This window comes from Scatophagus argus, chromosome 9 (genome assembly GCF_020382885.2).
Source record: "Scatophagus argus isolate fScaArg1 chromosome 9, fScaArg1.pri, whole genome shotgun sequence".
In the NCBI taxonomy this organism is placed as follows: domain Eukaryota; kingdom Metazoa; phylum Chordata; class Actinopteri; family Scatophagidae; genus Scatophagus; species Scatophagus argus.
This window is the reverse complement of record NC_058501.1, coordinates 3,125,763-3,147,279: the sequence shown is the minus strand read 5'-3', so window position 1 is coordinate 3,147,279 and position 21,517 is coordinate 3,125,763. Positions and strand designations below refer to the sequence as shown.

General features: G+C 39.5%; 1 protein-coding gene across 3 annotated transcripts in view; it reads right to left on the bottom strand.

Annotated features, from left to right (window-relative positions):
- cdk14 (cyclin-dependent kinase 14) overlaps positions 1 to 21,517 on the bottom strand; it is a 163,549-nt gene that overhangs the window by 83,211 nt on the left and 58,821 nt on the right. For all 3 annotated transcript variants that reach the window (XM_046400560.1, XM_046400562.1, XM_046400561.1), the window contains 5 exons: positions 19,036 to 19,130; positions 18,336 to 18,415; positions 15,313 to 15,407; positions 11,912 to 11,974; positions 490 to 613 (listed from right to left, as the gene is read on the bottom strand). In XM_046400560.1, coding sequence (XP_046256516.1) covers positions 490 to 613; positions 11,912 to 11,974; positions 15,313 to 15,407; positions 18,336 to 18,415; positions 19,036 to 19,130 — 457 coding nt within the window. The remainder of the gene's footprint in view (positions 1 to 489; positions 614 to 11,911; positions 11,975 to 15,312; positions 15,408 to 18,335; positions 18,416 to 19,035; positions 19,131 to 21,517) is intronic.

The window sequence follows — 21,517 nt, the reverse complement described above, 5'->3', positions numbered from 1 at the left end:
GTTCAAGATATCATGATTTGGGCCAAAATGTCGGACAGATGGATGGACCGACAGACCATCCAAAGTCGGCCAAAAAGTCAATCCCCCAAAATGGCAGGTCTTTCCAAGAACCTCATTACTCTGGAACAGGCAACATTTTTTTTGTCTTTTGAGTCAAAAACATTGCACTGTGTAATAATATGATGTATAATGTGTTTCATATAATGTCATATATTCCAAGACACATGGCAGTCAGTGTGTTGGACCCCAAATAACCTCAACCTCAAGATGAGTGATGATTTTTACATTTTACATTTCAATGTGTCTTCTGCAAAAGGACAAATAATGACAATAATAAATACAAATTTGTGTAAAAAAAAAAAAAACAACAACAAAAAACAGTGATTGTGCAATCATCAGTCTCCTCTGTTATCACATCAGAACTGATGCACAGTGGCAGAGCAGCTATTCCGACACACAAACAGCAGTGACAGCTTCCAGCCTACTCACCGAAGTCAGCGAGTTTGAGCTCTCCGGTGTCGCTGATGAGCAGGTTTTGTGGTTTCAGGTCGCGATGAAGAATGTACCTCTGGTGGATGTAGGACAGGCCTCGCAGTAACTGGTACAGGAATAGCTAGAATATAGAAGTGAACAAAAAGAAATTATTATTATATTATAATTAACATGAATGTCAATGCTCCCTTTAATGGCTATTCTCCCATGGGTCTCTTAAGACTTAAACCTTCAGCTCTCTGTGCACATTAAACAAAGCAACTGTTGACTGCAGAGACATGTGGAATAACCTATCCATCAGAAAGGGCTGGGACTTCACTCCAGCCAAATGACAACAGGCAGGTTATTTACAAATGGTTCGATGACATGCTGTCTCTCTCACAAAGGCACAAACACCAAAATCAATACTGATGGCTGTGTTCAGTCAAGAACGCAACCACTATTTCCTCCACTACTGAACACTGATTTCACTGCTGAAATGGGTCAGAGTAAAAATAAGTAGTAAATTGTCTATTCCTGCTTGAAAATGACTTCTTCAGTGCATGCATTGTGAAGTATGATGCATTTTATTAATTTCACTCAGAATGGTGATTTAGAAAGCGGAAAGAAAAGAGGAAGGCGACAGCAGAAAGGTGTGGCAGACTTTAGCTGGAATCAGATCAAACATATGGAGCTGGGCGGGGCTGCTGCCTCCTTTTCATTTTCTGTTTAGGGCAGCAAATCGATTGCACAGACCTTGACAGGATTGCTGACAGCAGGGGGCAGGAAGGCAGTGCAGAAAGAAAAGTTCAAGTCAGCTAACTTTGACCCAGAGAGGGTGAAAGAATCCAAATTTTTCGTACTAAACAACATTTATTTCCAGGTCCAGTGTATGCTATGAAACAGAAGGTTGTTGGCCTGGCCAGTTTAGACAGATGAAGTCAACAAGCTGCTGTAAGTCAATGCAGTCTCCCACTGAGAGGTTTATCATCTGTATTTTAAGATAAATACATTTATACCACACAACTGCTGGAAGTGAAATTTGAAAAGTTGTGAACATGGACAGCCAGTTTTCATATAAGAATACTGGTTAGTGCAGCTTTGAAATCACATATTGTTAAATTTAATGTATTTATCTGAGAACATGTATGATAAATCTCAGAAAAAATGTTTTTCAGAAATACACAACCTGGGCTCTGAGACTGACTGGCAGCCTTTCTCTCCCATCTATCACCCATTGTTAGTTGAGATAGGCCCCAGCCAACCCATGACCCTGCACGGATAACGTTTTACAGGAAATGGATGTATGAGTGGATGGTTACACAAACTGCTGGATGAACACACTAAGAATCATCACCAGATTGGTTGTTCTTTTCGGCTTTACTCGACATTTTGTGAAGCAGTCCGCAAGCTCGTGAGCATAGTGAAGCAGCTGAAGACACCAAAGCTAAAACATGAGGTAAGAGTCATTTCATCTCTATCCTATGATAAAGCTTATTAATGCTAATATTGCTCCTGTCTGCTATACGTGTAAATAGACAGATATTTACTTATATACAGCTTCATAAGGTGATTTAATGTCAATGTTGTGTTTACAGCTTCCTGGACTGCAGGAACATGAAACATAAGTTCAACTAACAGTGCTCTTAGACATGATAACCACTCACACCCTCTTATAATGTAATTTCACAGTTTTGTAGGTGTAACTGCCCAACAGATTGACCTACACAGCGTAATGTTGGCCATGGTTATATCGCTGGGCTGTCATTTAAGTTATTTATATTATGTCAGAGTACTTCAACGTATCATTTTAAGTAAATTTCTGGGACAAAATTATGTTTTTTTTCTTTGAAACTATTAAAGTATTTTAAAGTAAGCAACCCTAAAGGCTTCACTCATGAAAGAAATACTCATGAAAAATGCATGAATTCACTTTTGCTGATGTGAATAAAACTTAAATTGCATTTAAATTAAAATTTTTACAGCCAATTATCTTATTAGTGAAATTAAACACAGCTCCCCCACCTGCCTATGGAATTCATGAACACAAGCTGCAGCCACATAGCAAATGCACATGCAGGCTGCAGTAAGTGTCTAATCTGCCTCTGTCTGTGCCAGCTTTCAAAAATGAGCAACAACGCAATTCTAATGCGTAAGTCAGAACTACATTGAACTTGTTTTACTTTCTGTTCTTCACCCCCGCCCCTCACCCCCACTACCCGCCCTCCCCCCTGCAGACGTGTCAATCAACAAATAATGAGGCACGCACGAACCAGCCTTTCATTTTATTCCAATTCCAACATTCTCTTCTCGTTTCTCTCCTCTCACTGAAACTCCAGTCTCGGCCAATTAAGCTGATTGAAGCACCGTGGAGTCCAATCAGGGACGGGCCCTGTCTGGCATCTGGAGTCACCGGGTCAACAGTTTACTATTCCTGCACTCAGCGGGCGAGAGATGAGCTATGGCGCAGAAAATTAGCATGGGAAATGTGTGTTTACTCATGTATATCAAAACACACTTGTGAAAAGCACTCGCCTTGTTAAAAACGCAACTGCACAGTAATAAAAAGAAAGAGAAATCACACTTCCATTCTCTTCAGTCAGCTCTTCAATGCAAACGTCAAACCTTTAAAGAGGCTTTTTTTCATTTTCTGTTTGGCTTCAACCCGTTTCCATTCTCATTCCCATATCTGAGGAAAAGTACAAGTGGTTTGTGGAGATTAATCAGACTGAACGTTCAGCAATAATAATGATAATAATAATACTATATGTTGTTCTCAATATGGCCAGTTTTCAGTTTAGTCAATAATTAGCCAGATTTATGCTCCTGCACACTTCAAAAAGCCTCAGCATGGTCAGAGGCGAGCATTTGGCTTGTTGACACAGACATCTGCTTGCCAGTCCAAGCTCACCCAAGTATAATAAGTGACTATGAGATGTCCATCTGGGTAAATGTAATGAAAAAAAAAAAAAAAAAAAAAAACCCCTGCAGCTAAAGGTGTGACCACACCAATTAACCACTAGAGTGAGATGGAACATACATAATGACCGTACAAAGTGGGGAAAAAAAAGAGTGAAAATACATAACAGATGAAAGAGTTTTCACTTTCAGCAACTGTCCTCTCCAACACTCGGTGGTCGTCTGTGTAGATGTGATTCAGTGTACAAGAACTAGTGTGATTGTATGATGTTATATGTTATTGAAATGAGTTATGACTGGGGATGGGCGCAATTAACCGACGAGTCATTTAGAAATACCAGTCGGTTATTAAACTAATCTTTGTTATTCTTTTGAAGTATATGTAGGAGCCATTTCACTTCACTGTACATGGGACACCACCTTGTTCCAGTAAGTGTCACCTCTTTGCTTTGGGTCACTTACAGTATTGGTAGGAACTTTCACTGAGGAGTGTTGCTAGCTGGAGGGGAACAAATACTTTTATGAACTCTACGCTAGGAAAACGTTTTATTGGATTTTTTTTTTTTTTTTTTTTTTTTTTTAAATATAGTTTTCAAGAAATTTGTGATGGCTGATTCAAGAGTAGTGCCCATCAATGAGATTCAGCGTTGCTGTAGAGAGGACACTTGAAAACGCTGTGGCACTCCTTTCAACCTTCCAGTTTGTATCACAGGTTTTCTGTTATAAAACCGCAAGCCAATAAAAAAAGTTAACACATTCAGAGCTCCTCAGCTTTTTTCACAGACTGATTAGTAATTCTCATGAATAAGAGACTGATCTTCATATGTAAAATCACTGCAGTGGTGCATTCATTTATAACTTCATAATATCATGAGCTGCATAGCAACAAATTTTGAGGCTCAGTGATTGGATGTTTCCCACTGCAATGCACTGTGGGACTGCTCCCTTCCAAAGTGTACAGTGTTGTACTTTTGACTTTTTATTTTTTAATACAGCTGTCTCATTGTTTGCTCTGTACTAGGACAACGTAACATCCATCTAATTGTTGGAAATACTGCAGTCCGTCATTCAACATTATCTAAATTTATTTTTAGGAGAAGAACCCTGTTCAGTCTGAAACATACCCACAACAAGTTGTTTTGAAAAGCAATGAGACTAATAGGTAATTCACATCATAAATTAATGCATAGTTCTGTCACTGAGGAGAAAAACCCCTGCATACTCGTTAGTGTGTGTGTGTGTGTGTGTGAGAGAGAGAGAGAGAGAGAGAGAGTGACAGAGAGAGAGAGAGAGAGAGAGTCTCTATTTAATCATGATGCATTATTAGTTCATAACTGCAGGAGAAACAAACCGTGTGATCGTAGTTAAATCAACCATTAACATAATCTATCACCTGAGGAGTGACCCTACTGCATGAACAACAATCCATCATTAGCACACCAATAGACACACTGTCATTTTTCTAATGATGAAATACTTATTGCCATCACGCCTAGGGCCAACAGAACTCTCGATCAAGATAAGCATTATGAAAAATGCGTGAACTGGATCGGCTCTGTCTTATCTACGTGGAGAATAGAGTGAAATTTGGCCCTTCTGTCTGATATTCAATGTGCAGCAAAGCATGAGGCAATATATCAAAGTGACAGCAGAACACTGGGGTTCATATGGTTTCACAAGGACGAAAACAAAGTAAAACAGCACAGAACACAAGAGCAGAGGAAAGATACTGTGCTTCAGTGCAATGTCAATATGGAACACGCTCGAAGCCTGCAAGCTTCCAGACATTCAGGCATGGAGACTGACTGATTTAGGACAAACGAAAACAAGTCTTAAAGTCCTGGTCCCACTAGCAATGATACGAAAAGGCTTTGCTTCCAATTGTATACATGATATTTTCTCCTGAGAGCAACAGTGTAAATACAAACATCCCAGTAAATGTAGCCTTGTAACGCCTTACCTTGTAACCTAATAGCAATCAATGAATTGTGTCTCATTAACAAATAGTTGGAAGTCTAACAACACTCATGTGTTGACAGGTCACTGTTTACCTTGTGTGGATAACCAATCACACTTGGCAAAATTATATGACAAAAGAGCATAAGGGTTGAGTGCATAAATGTAAGTTGGAATTCCGCCTGGGAAAGTCAAGAGAAACTTAACAACCTTGATCTCAAAATCCAAGATGGCTACCCCATGCTTCAGCAGTAGTTAATGCTGTAGCATAATACACTGTTTACTAACACTTCTGTCTTATTTGTGTCTCAGTGGTACACACAGCCCTGACATTGAAGGGTATTTTGTATGCCCACGTTGATAACCACGCACCATGGTTATCAAGTCGTGTTGTTAACAATGGCTAATCTGTCTATAGCAATGGGGTCAACTAGTGACACCCCAGAGGCGACTTCCAACTTCTGAAGTAAATGGAATGTAGCACAACTGGACAGCCACAAGAGGTCCTTGTCAGGTGACTTTACGTCTCAAGACAGGCCAAAAGAGCGATCAATATCCCCAACACAGCAACTGACATCTTTTTGGCCTTGTAAATACTGTGTCTTGTATAAGTGTTCAAAAGTGTATCAGTAACAGTTCAGAACATCATAGTACTGAATTTATCATCAATTTATCAACATCATAGTACTGAATTTATCATTGAAAAGACTCAGAACACCTTATTTTTTATTTATTTAAAGTCACCGACCAATCTATGAAGCAGCGTTTTGCTGAAATGAGTAAAAGCAGTGACTCAGTCATGGAGCGCTAAAATGAAGCAGTGTTAAATGGAGTGAAAAGGGTCCACCATCTGCCAGCAGGCATTGAAAGAGCCCTAATCTTTTCCACTAAGCATCTGTACAGTGTTGTCCTTAATGGTTTGAGTCAAGAGACAGCATCAACCTGCACTGTGCACTGGCCGCAGAGGACTATAACGTTCCAGATATGCCCAGAATTGTCTTTGGCTTATGTTTTAATGAGCAGCTGTGTTGTAATGCAGGGCCTCTGTGTGTAAATATAGGACTACCGAGACACCAGTACACAGGCCATAAAACAACACAGACCAAGTGTCTTTGATGCCACTCAAACATTTCTATGGACATGTTTTCAAGTCTAAAATTTGTCTCCCACTTGCTGGCATATTGGTACTCACTGTGGTCACAAAAATCTATATTTGGTCAAAGATGAGGATCGACGGAGTGTGGATGAACAAACAATAACCACCACAGCTGACTGCAATAGGACGAGAGAGCAGTCAATCAAACAAACACACCCCAAAACATACTTCTTTATTGAACACAACTGATTGCACTTGACTTGCACTAAAGACTCATAAAGTCAGGAATTTCTCCAACAGGATGTTCCTCTGCAGCCAACAAACATGTGCTATTATAACCTGGTTTACAAGTCGTGAGGCTTCACCTCAGGCAGATGGTGAATAAGTCCATATAATTTCCATTTGTGCGATATGGCTGCGGCTCTAAACATTTGTGATTTGTGTCCTCTTAAAACAAAGCAGCATCAACTTATTAAAAGAACAGCTCTTCTTTTACGGCTTCTATTATTTACATCCTACACGCAAGTTTCTATTAGTAATCATTTACAGAAAACACTTACAAGAAGTGCTGACAAAGTGCAAGAGCATATTTTTGTTATTGTTAACTAATTATAGATAAAACAAAGGTGGTTTTTAACCGATCCACTATTGCTAGCATGACGAAGTGTATTTTAGACAAAACAGGTCAGCTAAACAGAAGAAAAGTCGTAATATTCAACATATACAGGGCTTTTGTGATATCAGAGTTTCACTACAAGATTAGTCAAATTAACCATTAATCATTGTGATCACAATATTCATAAAAAAGTTAGAAATAAATAAATAAATTCTATCCATCAAATTGATCATAAACCTTTCTTATTGTGTGTGTTGTCTCTTTTTTGGCAAATAAATGTCACTCAAAATACAAGTGTAGGGCACAGAAGATCAACCAGCAGAAATGTACAAAATTACACTTAATCAATAGTGGAAAGACTGAAATATCTGGGCTGAGTATTATTAACATGATATCAATATTTCATTTTTTTAATATTATCATTGATGCTGGTATATTGCAACACTAGAGGGTAGTTACCAGTAATAAATAAATAAAATGGTTATTTGTGTTTAAAATACATAATTCTGTCAAGGAAGTCAACACCATCTTATGAACACGGAGCTGACTCAATTCTAACTCAAATAAATGTTTCAGACGTATGTCTCTATTATCTCCATAATTACTATCAAGTTACACAGTTCTTTAAGACTTTTTAAGATTCATTTAGGGTTTCTTCAAGATGTCTAAAAGAAAGACCAGTGTGGAACAAAAAAAAAACAACCAACCATTGATGCTTTAAAATAAAATTTAACACCAAATAATCTTATGAAGTGACCAAATGATTTTGTTATTTGGACTTGACTATTGTGTTTGATTCTTTTTTTAAGCTCCATGGGTCAGATACTTGCTGTGATGACCTCTCTTTCATACGAAACATGATGACTAATGTGCTATCTGTAGCTTCCCCTGTAATGTGATTGTGAGAGCAAATGAAAGCTGTTATTTGGCTTGTATTTTGGCATGGCTTGTGGGTGTCAGTTTCCGACTGATCTATGGAGTTGTCATTGAGACAGGGGCCTTAAGCTGACTGCATATAATCTAATAAGAAGAGCACTTGAGCGGCCGCCCGGATGAGGTCATACACACTGTGTTCAGTTACAGCAGCGCTGCTAACAAACTGCCCGCAAGTACTGTACATGGGGTGAGAAAAGTTAATGGTGCTGCACAACAAGACAGTTTCCAATAGATTTTACACAGATCATCTAGTTCAAGTTCAAGCAGAAACTTCAGTATATTTTTTAATTCTAAACAGCAAAAACACACACACACACACGCACACACACACACACACACACACACACACACGTACATGCAGAGACCCCCCACACAGCTCTCTGGTTCTTGACCAATAATTACATTAGCAGTGAGGGTCTGAGTGTGTGTCTCTGAATGTTAATTTGATCTAGCATGAGTGGAAGCACTAATAGCTTTTATGTTGCTGATTAGTAAATATGAGGATGGTCGAGTGACTGCACTACCTCACAGCCAGTCATAAAACACACATTAACAGATACTAACCTCCTTCATGGTGCTTATGTTTGTGTCAGAATTGAAACGTTGCTGATTTCACATCATTGAAACAGCCGCAAGCTTTGTCTTTTCAGTGTGGCATTAGATGCATTCAAGGTGAAATATATGACTGCCCACTGCCACTCAAAGTGGAAAAACTAAAATGACCAACTCAAAGTTAAATGTTTCCACACACAAATCAAGTACATCCATGTCTGTACAGACCCAACAATCAACATTTATCTGAAGCACAATATCACCAGAACCAATGAGCTTATTGTGGTCTACAAAGCTTTAAATAGGGATGTTACTGCAAAGAGGCTACAAATTCTAAAACACAGAGGCTTCATACACATGTTTAACAGCAGCTCAGAACATCTGTACAATCAGCAAAGTTTAAAGGTGGACACCCATGATTACCAACTCAGCATCTGAGCAAATGTGCAATATGGACACAATCTGCCTCTTTGTTCCTGAGTTATGGTGCTGAATAATGGACAGAAAACATTATGATGTCACACTGAAGTTGATCTTTGACCTTTTGGATCCAAAATGTCATCACTTCATTTTATTCTGTTAGACATTCTGTCTTAATTAGTACATAAATTCTTGGGTTAAAACTGAAAATGTGTTTGGTGAGGTCAAAGTCATCTTTGACCACCAAATTGGTGACAGATCTTCTTTTTAATTTCAGAGCTTACTAATGCATAATCAAAGTGGGCTGACAATGCAAGTTGCTCGATTGCCATCTTTCTTTTGCTGGTAGGGGGTGGGGCTGTGAGTCCAGTACTGCCCTGACAGTACTGGACAATTTAACCTTTGGGTATAGGGCAGGTTTCCAGATACAGTCAGTGAGCACAGGTTTTGGTTTTAGCTCTGTAAAAGCACAGTAGTACCAAACCTGGCAACCTCCCTGCGTTGACAAGGCTGACACGGGGAAGCTGCACAGAGCCACTGCGGCTGTTTTTGAAATAATTCCATCATGCAACTCTGCAGTTTGAGCCTGCCCGGGGGTCTGTGTTGCATGCTTTGAATACAGATAATTATATGGTTCATCTGGGTTCACTCAAGTCAGGCTGTTTCTGCTTTTCTGACTCTTCTTTATGAAACACTCCTGACTAAAGAAAAAAACAGTACTGGCCATCACACGAGCTGCTTTTGAAAAGTATTTGCATTGCAGGTGAGAAGTGCACGTAGAACACACATCTTGTTGTCTGCTTCACAGTTTGAGAATAACTGGACTGACTAAAATATGGACTGTAGTGAGAAACCGGAGTTACATTACTGTCACTTGCTCTCAGCTGAGCATTAGGATGTCTGACATTTACACGATAAAGTACATTTCACATCACATTTCTGTGGATTCAGAGGCGTCTCAGTGTTAATGAATGTGCACAGAAAGATTCACAAATATATATGGAGAATATTTTTCAGTGCACAGAAAGATATTCAGTGTTTTAAATAAATGTAATTGAGCTGTATGTATGAAAAGTATTTGCAGTTTTTATTAAAAACATATTCGGATGTTGGTTGGTTGTACAAACTGCTTGTCATTTGTGAAACTGAAAAACCCCCTGCCACAGCTTGTGAATTCATGAATGTCAAGACTCATACCATTCATTGCATTTCAAATACAATTCAGTGCACACTTTGAGAAACAAAAGAGAAAACCAAAAGCTCCAATATCTAGGATTAACCAAACGATACTGAGATTAAAAAGAAAAGAGATGCAAAGAATAGCATCTCTTTTCTTTCTCTTTTCTTATGACGCATTATTACAACTATTGTATTCAAGCTGGGAAGATCGACTGCAGCCACCTTTACATGACTGCACAGGAACAAAGGCCTATCAGCAGATTAGAAATCACAACTCAGGCATCTCACCAGTAAGTAACAAAGTCAGCGGGAGCCAAGCAACACCTCGCTCTGTTCACTCGGAATAATCCTAAATTATTCATGTGAATCTCAATGAGGCTGCTGTCAGCAGGAAAAACATATAACTTATGTAAATCTTCAGTGGCAAAAGGTACGAGCTGTGTTACATAACCCATGTAGCCTGAACTGTCACCTTCCTGTGTGACAGAACATCCCAACACCAGCACCAACACCATGTGGCCTCATTCACTCCATCATTGTTTCTTTCCACCTTAACATTATCAACATCCTCTCACAAAGAGGAAACACATCAATGAGTGAGTGTTCACTTGTGACATGTTAGAAAGGAGAGAAAATCATGAGCCGAGTGAACCCTTCTTGTTGTTGAATTATCCTCCTGGATGCTACTTTCATTTTCCATCCAAACCTGTTGAATTCATGGCATACGTTTGGTATAATTAATGACACATTTCTCTTTTATTGGTTAAATTCATTAAATAAGCCACTTAGGATGTTGTGGCAAACGCATTGACTTGTTCTCAGTTGATGGAGGCAATGTTTCTCCTGTTTGTTGTTGTGGAGGCTGGTGGATCTCAGAACTGAAATGTCTGGTCGAGGGATAACCCAGGCAGCTCATTATTTTTAGTTTTAATCAGCCCCTCTTTTTCAGGCTCATTATTGCTGGCTTGGTGCATAGTGTCAGCACATATTGACGTCAAACTAAGGAGATGAAGGTGTTTTCCCTAAAGAACACACACGATGCTTCTGTTTCTCTGCCGCTCAACAAGTTCAATATGATTGAGGTTTGACACATTAAACTGTGAGGGCCTTTGATATTCAGCCTGTTGCAGAGAGGGGCTGGGAATGACTTCTCTCAGAAAAACTGATTGTTTCTATTTTTGATTCCACAAGTGTATGGTGCAATAACACAGACAGCATAGAGGGAATATGCTGTTTAAGTGTTTGAAAAGAGGGTGTATACGAGACTTAGGTGTTAAGATGCCAATTATGAACTAGAATGCCCCAGCTGAGGACCTTTGCTGCATCTCTTTCTCTATCTCATTTCTGTTACCTCTCTAACATTGCTACTTAATAACAACAGAAAAGGTCCAAAAATAGAATAGCTACTGATGAGCTTATAAACTGAACAGCTAAAATGTGAACCAGGGTGTCCCAAACTTTTTTGATTTATGGCTGGGCAGCAGATATTTATATTTAATCACCATGCCGCCCTGCAGTTTTATCTCATGGACCCTCATAAGGCCCCAACCCCCAGGCTGATAACCACTAGAGTAGACTCTACACAGTAGTTCATCAGAAGGCCTACCAAAACCTGATGCGTGTTGTGCTGATGCATGTTTCTTGTTATATCGTCCACCTCGCCTGTATGTGTTGGCAACATTTCTGTTTACCATCCACGCCCACCACACCTTTATGTGCTCATTAAACCTTATGTCTTGTGACCAGCATGATTATGCATGTTGTACCTTCACATTGTCTGGATGAAGACCCCCAGGGTGTTTGTCCATGTACTGACACAGGTCTGTGTGCTGTAAAATAAAAGCAAAAGACCACAATGTTAATATAAAAACATGAGACAATCTTAAAACAACTTAAAAACAAGCCTGAGAATCTACGGATAGGACACCATGATGTTTGGATGTCAATACTGTTTAGTGTGAGGCAGAAGAGCCCATAAGTGGACATTTCTAAATTTAGTGGAAATCGGATATTGCTAAATACAAAAATAAACTGTTCATTGTGGACAGTGTTGTCCACATACTTTTGGACACTTAGTGCATTTCCTTCCTGTCTTTAAGAGATCTGCAGAGATCTACATTTTTTGTGGTATTTACCGCATGAGTCGTGAGGTGATTTGTTTGGAAGCTGAGCAGATGTCTTCTCTATCAGAGAGTCAGCATCTGCTGACATGCAGTGTTACACTGGCCTGCCCTTCACCCCTGTGTTTTGGTAGCAGATTGAGGATAGCTCTGGAATCACACTGATATTTACAATCTGAACTATCTCCCACTGCTCATCACACCAGCAGAGTCTCTGCTGAATAATTCAGACAGATGCTCCATCATGGACATGTCTGTCCATCTCACACTTCTCCTCTAGCCGGTCAGTAATACATTTCATTGTTTCTTTTCCTCAGTTCGATGCCCCCTCTTCCTGTGTGTCTCGCACTCTTCTTGTCAATCATCATTAGGCTTTGAGAGGAGAGCAATGAACTGATATTTTCTGGTTGAAAAGCTCTCTGTATGTAAAACAGCACAGGCTGATTACAGCCCACGACACAAAATGATGAATCAACATGAAACCAAACAGTAGTCCAACACATTTGCTCAGCCTGGGATTTAAACATTAAATATGTGAGATTTTTGAACATTAATATAGCAGCAAACAAGTATTTGTTATGTAAAGATATAGTGGAGTAATTGGTGTCTTAAACAGAATGAATTATCTAGAATCTGAGACTGTATGTTTTGCTTTGTTATTTGCATGTGCATGAGTCCCTTGATGTCCTTCTCATGTCCATTTTCAATATGGTCGCTAGTAAGAAACCTTATTACAACTAAAAAGTACACTAAAATATGTGAAAACACAAAATTGGCTATGTTAAGTTCGGTGACACACAATATAGCTAGACAGCACACTAAATATGGTTCAGAAAACATTTCAAGCAAGAAATAGGCTCTGCAGTAACACAATATTCATTCATGTTCGAGCCGCACAGCCTGATTTTACACTTTAATCTGAGTTTTGTGAGTAGCGTGTGTTCATAAGGGCTTTTTAAATCCAGTTTTATCAAATGAATGACATGTTTCAGTTGATCTGAGATTCTAGTGCTGTAGTGCGATTGGCACTGAATGTCACAGGCTATATGCTAACCTTCAACATCTCATTCTTCATATTCAAAAAAATCTTAATTCAAGGACCTTAAATAATCAGGGAGGATATTACGAGGAGGGTTAAGAGACTTTTGTGTTTAAACGCAAAATGAACTCTGCTCTCATTCTTTACCAAGCATGACCTACTGAGCTTCACTCAAGTCTCCTTCAGAAGCCGAACCTTTGACATGCGTTGTATCTGCCAACAGGGGGCATTGAACTGTTTTCAATTTCATTAAATGCTGAAGCAATGACAAGCTGAGTAAGATTTGACCTCTCTCAGCATTTTACCCATCAAAAATGGTCGCCCGTTGATATGCAGAGAGTTAACAGAGGATTTGGACTGTTCTGAACATTGCAGTTTTAGTGTTATCCAATTCTGTCCATAAAGCTAAAGAAGAAACCAGGAATACAATATGTGTGGAGGCTGTGCTGAACAGTAATAACTAGTAAAGATGCTCTGATTAAGTTTCTCTGCCCCAATAATTCAGCAATATTGTTTTGACTTTCAGTGGCCTGAACAGGATTAGGAAAAGACCCTAATTTGAAGCTTCGTTCATGCTAGATGTGATCTTAGCAGTTATGGAAGGTGGCTCAAGGGTGACAAGGATCACACAAATGGTTGGGATGACTGAAGATGCCAGATCTTAAGCACCAGACATATAAAGCTGTTAAACAGTTGGTTTTTAGCTAACTTAGCTAACAATACAAGTAGCATGATGGATGAACCAACAGTGTGCTGCAGTTCCCAGAAAAGTCTAGTTATCTGAATTTTTGTGGTCAATGTCAGTGATCGGGAGTTCATTAAAAAAAAAACTTGATAATAATCTATTGTAAAATACTACTTTTTAAGATAAAAAGATGACATTAGGACTGGGTTTTATTATTAGTATTGTAGCATATCTAAATTCTTCATAGAATCCCAATTGTTTAACTTGCTTTTAAGATCAGATTGTTGCCACTTGGTTAACAGAGCACAGTTACTTGCTCACCCAAATCAATGTGATGTTACGCTAACAACAGCAACTTCATTTCCAAATAGATATAAATAAACTATAATGTTTAAAAATCTGAAAATGTGTTCTGCTGTGCTTATTTTATATACTGTATTGCATAGCTTGCATCTTAAAACCAAGTGCAACCAACAGTGACATCTCACCAGCAACTGAACTAGCTGCTAATTATAGGTCTTCTTTAGCCTGTGGCCCAACAGGTAAATCAGGTCTCCAACCTAACATTAACCATCAAAGATGTATTTTAGATCAATGAGATTTATACACTTTAAAATAATGTAATTTAAAAAAGTAACTGTACAGACACGATGCAGGGCCTTGCTATCGGGATATTATTGTAAACACACATTGTGACAGGTTCTATTGACCTCGATTAACTCCATTATTGACGTAGCCTAGCAAAGGAAATCTCTAACCCAAGCATATTTTAGTTTCCATCTGTAAAGTGTGGTTAATGCATTTTCTAGTAGGACATTTTCCTATAGGCCACAAATACACAGATGGAAAATCCTTCAGTGTCCACTGTACTTGACTAGACAGTTGTGGAAACATATTAAAACAGTGACCTTCCAATAAATGGCTGCACTGGCTTCCTGTTCTGGGCACAGACAGGCCAGCCTCTGGTTCTTCTGGCTGCCATCATATGGCACCGAACAAAGAGTGGAAAAAGCCAAGGCTGCTTTAACATTCTTCAAGTACCCTATAAACAGGAGTATGCCAATCAAAATATCCACAGCTCATGTTTCTGCAGGCAGAGTATTAAAAACTGAAACTCAGTCAGTGAGCTGACGCTGAGGTCAAATCAATCAAACTGAAGACACATAGACAAGCAAGGAGCTCTGAGCTCTTTTAAAATTGTGGGGTTTCTTTTCTCTATGAACAACCAGTAAAAACAGACTATTGAGCTAATTTCAGACCTCTACAGTAGGCCCATAACAGGGTCCAAGTGGGTGATCTCAGCATGGTAGTGTGCAGTCTCACCACATATTCGAAGACCAGAGTCAGGGTTTCCTTGGTGTGGATGATGTCATGGAGGAGCACAATGTTGGCATGCTTCAGGCCTTTCAGAAGAGATGCTGCAGAGACAGAACAGACAGAGTTACCGGGAAGCACATATTGAGCTACTGGAGGAATTGCTAAGACCTATGCCTTCGTTAGCTGCATGATTAGAATGTAACACAGGTCCTCTCTAAGCCTGACTACATACGTACAGGGGATTAAGAAAAGATTAAAACAAAGACAGAAAATACAGGGTGGATTTACTGCTGTAAGTTCTCACACTCATTTGTCAACATGTTTATGATGTAATAGACATTGTTAATAAGTAGAGCAGTGAGATGATGTGTTGGGAAGATCAAACTGCCCATTACTTTGCTGGCAAAGCTTCTCGTGGTCTTACTGAGGAGGTTGGGTGTGATCAGCACATTCTGGGAGAGATTTGTTAAGACTTTTATGTGTGATTTGCTTTGAGAACAATCTGGGAGGATTGTGCAAATAAAAGAAGGAGATCTAAAAAACAATGCATTGTGCAGACAGCAAAGGTTTACAGAATTTGCAGCTGCCAGTTAGATTAATGTGGGAAAATTCTACATCTCTAAAAACCTGGTGTACCTAAACCCCTACCGGACCTTCAGACTTGAAGTCATACTCAAGTCGCAAAACTATCTGTATTTATGCTGACATGGACCAGGAGCATTCAATGATTTGACCTAAAATTAAATTTAACATCTTTAGGCTTTAGGTTATGTTTAGGATCAAGCAGTGGAGTCAACAACAGTCCATGAGCAGCTCCTGTGAAAATAGAAACAACTGATATGTCAGTTTATATGCACGGGCTGTCCATCCAATAGCCTACATTACAGTTCTGTACTCTGGAATGTGATGAAGAATGTGATGATTTGCTTATCTTTGTTGACACATACTCAATTCAAAACAGAGTACAAAGACAATATATTTAATGTCTGACCTCATCAACTTCATTGATTTTTATAAATATATGGTTATTCTGAATTTCATCCCAGTAACACATTTCAATCCAGTTTGGACAGGGGCAACAAAAGACTAGGAAAGTGGTATACTGGTCAGAAAACACCTGTTTGGAAGCTTCCACAGGGAAACAGGGTCACTGGTGACAGGTGACAGGATTGTGATTGGGTATGAAAAGCTCAGTTGTTTACAAGCAGGGATGGGGTGAGGTTCATCACTTTGACAGACATATGAGGGATATGACTACATGGGCTTAGGAACACTATGGGAAACTGCTGTTGGTAAACAATTTGGTTTCAAATAATTGCATTCTGTTTTTATGTACATTTTACACAGCAGTTTGTTTTTAGAAACAGGGTAGTAGAAGAAAGGATGAAAATTATAAAGTGAATAATGAATAGTGGATGGAACCACTGTCATAACACACATTGGGTTAACACACCATTTTGATTCCCTGAAATTAGCATTACACGTATTTACATAACTCTAAAGATTCTGTTGGCGTTTTCTGTGGCCTCAGTAAAACTTTTGGACCGCCTCATTACTTCATTAATAAACTTTTCTCTTCCAGCATTGTCATACTAATTTGTTAGCAATATGCCATCCTGGTAATTTTCAGAGCCCTAAAGCCACTACACTTGACCTAAAGAGGAAAAAACTATACTAAAAGAAAGTTTTCAGAGGTGTGATTATAGTTCAGCTGCAAAGCTTTCTCCAGCAATCGCTGAGACAAATTTGCAGGCAAACAAAGATCTGACAGTAAAACCCATCGGGACACAGCCAGACAATACAGGGGACAGTTTCATTAGAACAGAATGCGAAAGCAGCATAATAAGCACAGTCTTTATTATGGGACATAAATGGGATTTTCAGACGGCTGCCAATGTGATTCATTTAGCAAAAGCAAAGTTCTTTTCCAAGGGCACAGGGGAGTTTTGACGGACAAATCCTCAGAGAACTGGCGAGTGATGGAGCCTCATGAATACATTCATCGTGTATGAGTACCTAAAGGTTGTTAAAAAAAAAATCACATAAAACAGGAGGTTAGCACTATAGATACCTCAAAGATCCTGTCACCGTTTGAAGATCCAGCCTCCTCCCTCACACACATACACCCACCTCATCTCTAGTAATGAGCATGGGTGTGTGCAGTTTTAATAGGCATGGACACACACACACACACACACACACACACACAAAAGTACATGAACTCATCTTCCCTCTCCTCTGGATGTATTACTTTATTCAGCAGCAGTCTGTAATGCTTCTCACATATCAGCGCTGGGAGCTTCCTGCTCAGTAATTGCTGAATTAGTTCAATTTCAAAGTACCTTTCTGATACGCTCACAGGGATAGTTTGAACTGTGTGTGTGTGTGTGTGTGCGTGTGTGGAGCCCAGCATGGCTCTCACTTCATCAGGCCCGGATCATACACAGATCAAACAGACAGAATCCTTTTCTCTTCTATCCTGAAACGTTGTGCGTGTGGAGGTGAATGTTTCAGTAAACTCAAGTGTTTTACAAGGTGAACCTTGGGTCCTGGCATTCACGTCGATGTTGACTAAAATGTACCAGAGTTAAAAAACATTATGCAGCCCAGGCAGAACCCCTCCCCCCAAAGGCAACGGCACTCCCTGGCTGCCACACCAGAAAAACTGCTAAGGGATGGCCCGAGGAACATGACAGAGAGACCAAGGCATCAGGCCCCAAACTCTCCAGTTCCCTACCTCAACAAGCATCTACAGGACGCACCATGAAAAAAAAACAATCCATTGAGTTTGCTGATCAGTCACAACATTTAAACCTCTCCCTCCCTTTGGGCGTGTGCTGTGGTGTTTGAGGACATTGGCAACAGATCCTTTGGCATTCGTGGGCTGGTGGGTGGAACCAATGAGGACTGGGCTTTTCCTGGTGCTTCCAGCAGATGTTCAATCAGATTGGCAATTTGTTAATTTGTATCGCAGTGAGATTTGAAATTGAAAAGAGCAACAGTGTCTGCTTCATCTCTGAAGCTCTTACCTTCTCTTATGGCTGTGAAGGGAGTTCCCTCCTCCTCTTGCAGACGAATCACCTTCAGAGCCACCAGTTTCCCATTCACCCTGGCAACAACACACAGGACAGACAAAATATGGTAATCCTGATTTTCTGCGACATGAAAAAAAAAACAATCTATTAAAATCAGCGAAGCTGGAGAACAGAAAGGATTTCTAAGTCAATGAAATGTAATTTAGTAGCAGTGGAGTGAGACCCGGGTACAAGGCCACGGGATTACAACTGAAATACGCTCACCAATTAAAGCTGTTGTAGCGCGGAACAACACACGCTAACATCATTACTCACAAGATTAGAGTCTGCGGAGTTTCAGACATTTTCAGCATGTGAACTTTTCATTTTCTGGAATTTAATTAGCAAAACCAAGAAAGAAAGCCCCACACCATAAAACGTGGGACATAACTTTTGAATCAACGGATAAAAACATCCTTCCTATAGTGATGAAAATAAATGACACTGCATGCGTGAGATTTGCAAATTAAAAATATTATTTACATAAAACGAGACTGTGTAACTTTCATTGCTGTTCCATTTAATTAATTCATTCAGTTACAGCAATGCTCCTGTATAATTAAATGTAATATTCGCTGCCTGAATGAGTGGCTCTTATGAACTATAAAAAAGAGTGACTGGATTAGGCCTGATTTGACATGCATGCACTACTTACTTGCTCTTTCCTTTGTAAACAGTAGCATATGAACCTTCTCCCAGTTTCTCCAGCTTTTCATAGGAATCTGCCTTTCCAAACTTGGGGCTTGTAGGCTAAGGAAAAACAAAGAGATATGAAAAGGTAATATAAAAGGATGAATTCAGTAACCCAGAAAAGAAAGCTCTCCGAGGATTTCACACAAGACATTACAAGTCTGTGAGAGATATTAAAATCTGGAGGCTCCCCACTGTATCATCTGGGAGGTGTAATGTCAGTGAGAAGGAGGAGAGAGAGTTTCACAAAGTCTTCAGAATGCTGAAGACTGCTTTTCATTTAAACATTGGCTCATAACTTTAAGACCCTTTTCATTGTGAACCATTTACAGAGAAAGCAGTGGCAACTACAGCTCGGAGGAAATGAAGCACAGGAGTGAATGTGTTGGAAAAATGCCCTGAAAACTTAAAACTTTAAAATTGAACATTGTTGGATACTGTTTGGTTTGTTTGAGCTGGCATGAAAGCTGTCAATCAAACGCTGATATGGAACATGGACTGGATCAAGACTGCTTGAAAAGGAGGGTTTTGGTCCACTTCCAGAGACTGATACAGTTTGTTTGTGGCTTGAAAGCAAACAGATCAAATGCAGTGTTTTGTGAGTAGATGTGATGTTAGCATGGGTTTTAAACGATCTTAAAACTGCTCTGCATAAGCGATGTATATTCATGCAAAACATTTCCATGGTAACCTGCATGCATGTCAGCACGTGTGTGCAGGATTTTCCCTGATCAAAAGCAGTTCAAACTGTGCTCTGCTGAGCTTGTATCCTATTCTGTGTATCTTGGCAGGTCAGTAAGTTCATTAAAAAGTGTGTGATCGCTCGGTTACTAGCCTACATATTACTGTACAAAATATTTTTGTCACTGTTTATGACATGCAGTTGTTTGCGATATCATAACACTGATAACGCTCTGAATAAGTTATTTCTTCATGAGCGCTTTATGACATCACAAAAGATTAATATATACATAAGATACAACCTGCCAGTCACCAGAATTTGATTGTGCCACATGGAGACAGAGTGTAATTAAGGACTGCCAACACTGGAGGGGAAACAATTCATCTCTCTCTATTGATATTCTATTGCATAAAGGTTCCTCCTTGTCACTTCTAATGCCTAGCAAACAACAGAAAAACGTTGTTCTGTGGTGGGATGCGCTACCAACAGGGCAAAGAACAAGTTTTTATAAGCTCCTGACTCCAAAAAATGAGCTATTAAAGAGGTAAAGTTGATACAGACTGGTGGGTCCTGATATGCTGGTAAGTGCTTATGTCCACATCAGGCATTTTGACTTGTAAGAAGATCTGCTTAAACATTTTAAGAAATTAGCTTTTGTTAGTAAAAGCGTTCTTTCAGCTGGTATGTTTAAGAGGGCTACAAAGTTCTAAATCAAATGCTTTTGTGATGGTTTGTTGTAGAGTACTGTGTTGAAGATTATCTGACCTTGACTTGCTAACCAACAGTTAAATGAATCGTTTCTTTCTCTCTTTAAGCAATTTCCGGAGCTCACTGCTATTGCTATAAGCTGGTTGCGAGAGGCAACCACAACTGGTGGTCATGATTTTCAAAGTATGATGGCTTTCTCTCTCTCTATGGCTTATGTAGAGGTGATGACATCACCAAAACTGTCCAAGAAACAAGTCTGCATAACTTCATGTTTACAGCTCTTTGTCTACAAAAATCCAGTGTGAACAGACCCAGAAGATAAGCAGTATTCTGTTGCTGAGCAGCTACTGGGGGAAGCAATTAAGGAACCAGGTCAGCATAAAACTGCGTTGTGTTGTGTTTTCCTTACTAATTGTGTCCACTGTGCACCATATGACTATAGCAGAGTATCAGGTACTTTTTTATGAAAACAACCAAAGAAAGTAAACTAGTGCTACTACTTTTTTGGCAGTGTGACAGGAGACTTGACGCACACTGGTGTTCCTATGACAGTGATTTTTGCACCTGCAAGTAGCTTCATTTCGTTGTATTGTGAATCAATAATGTACTTCAGAACAGAAAGGAACAAACTGTTTTTTGGATGTCTGATTAGTCACTTTTCCAGTATAAACACACTACAACTTCAAAACCTGTTTAAATTCAGCATTGTACGTAGGCATCAGCAGGCGGCTCTTGTGTTCATCTGACAGTGACACTGCAATGCACGAATTCACAGTGCTACCATCTGGCATTGTTAATTTATTTGGAAGCAAATCCCAGGCTTTCATGTGTTTATAGAAAGCCCAAGACAACCTCCAAGAAACTTGGCTTCTCACATCACAACACACACACACACACACCTCCACAGAATGTGGCATAGTGCAATCTTTGCTACATCTGTGCTGTCCTCACTGCTTTATCTTCCCTCTGTTGTTATCTCACCATCCTGTGCAGCTCTAATATGCTCAGCATTTCTGAGCGCTTCTCTAAACAAATTAGACTTCCTCCTGGGATCAAG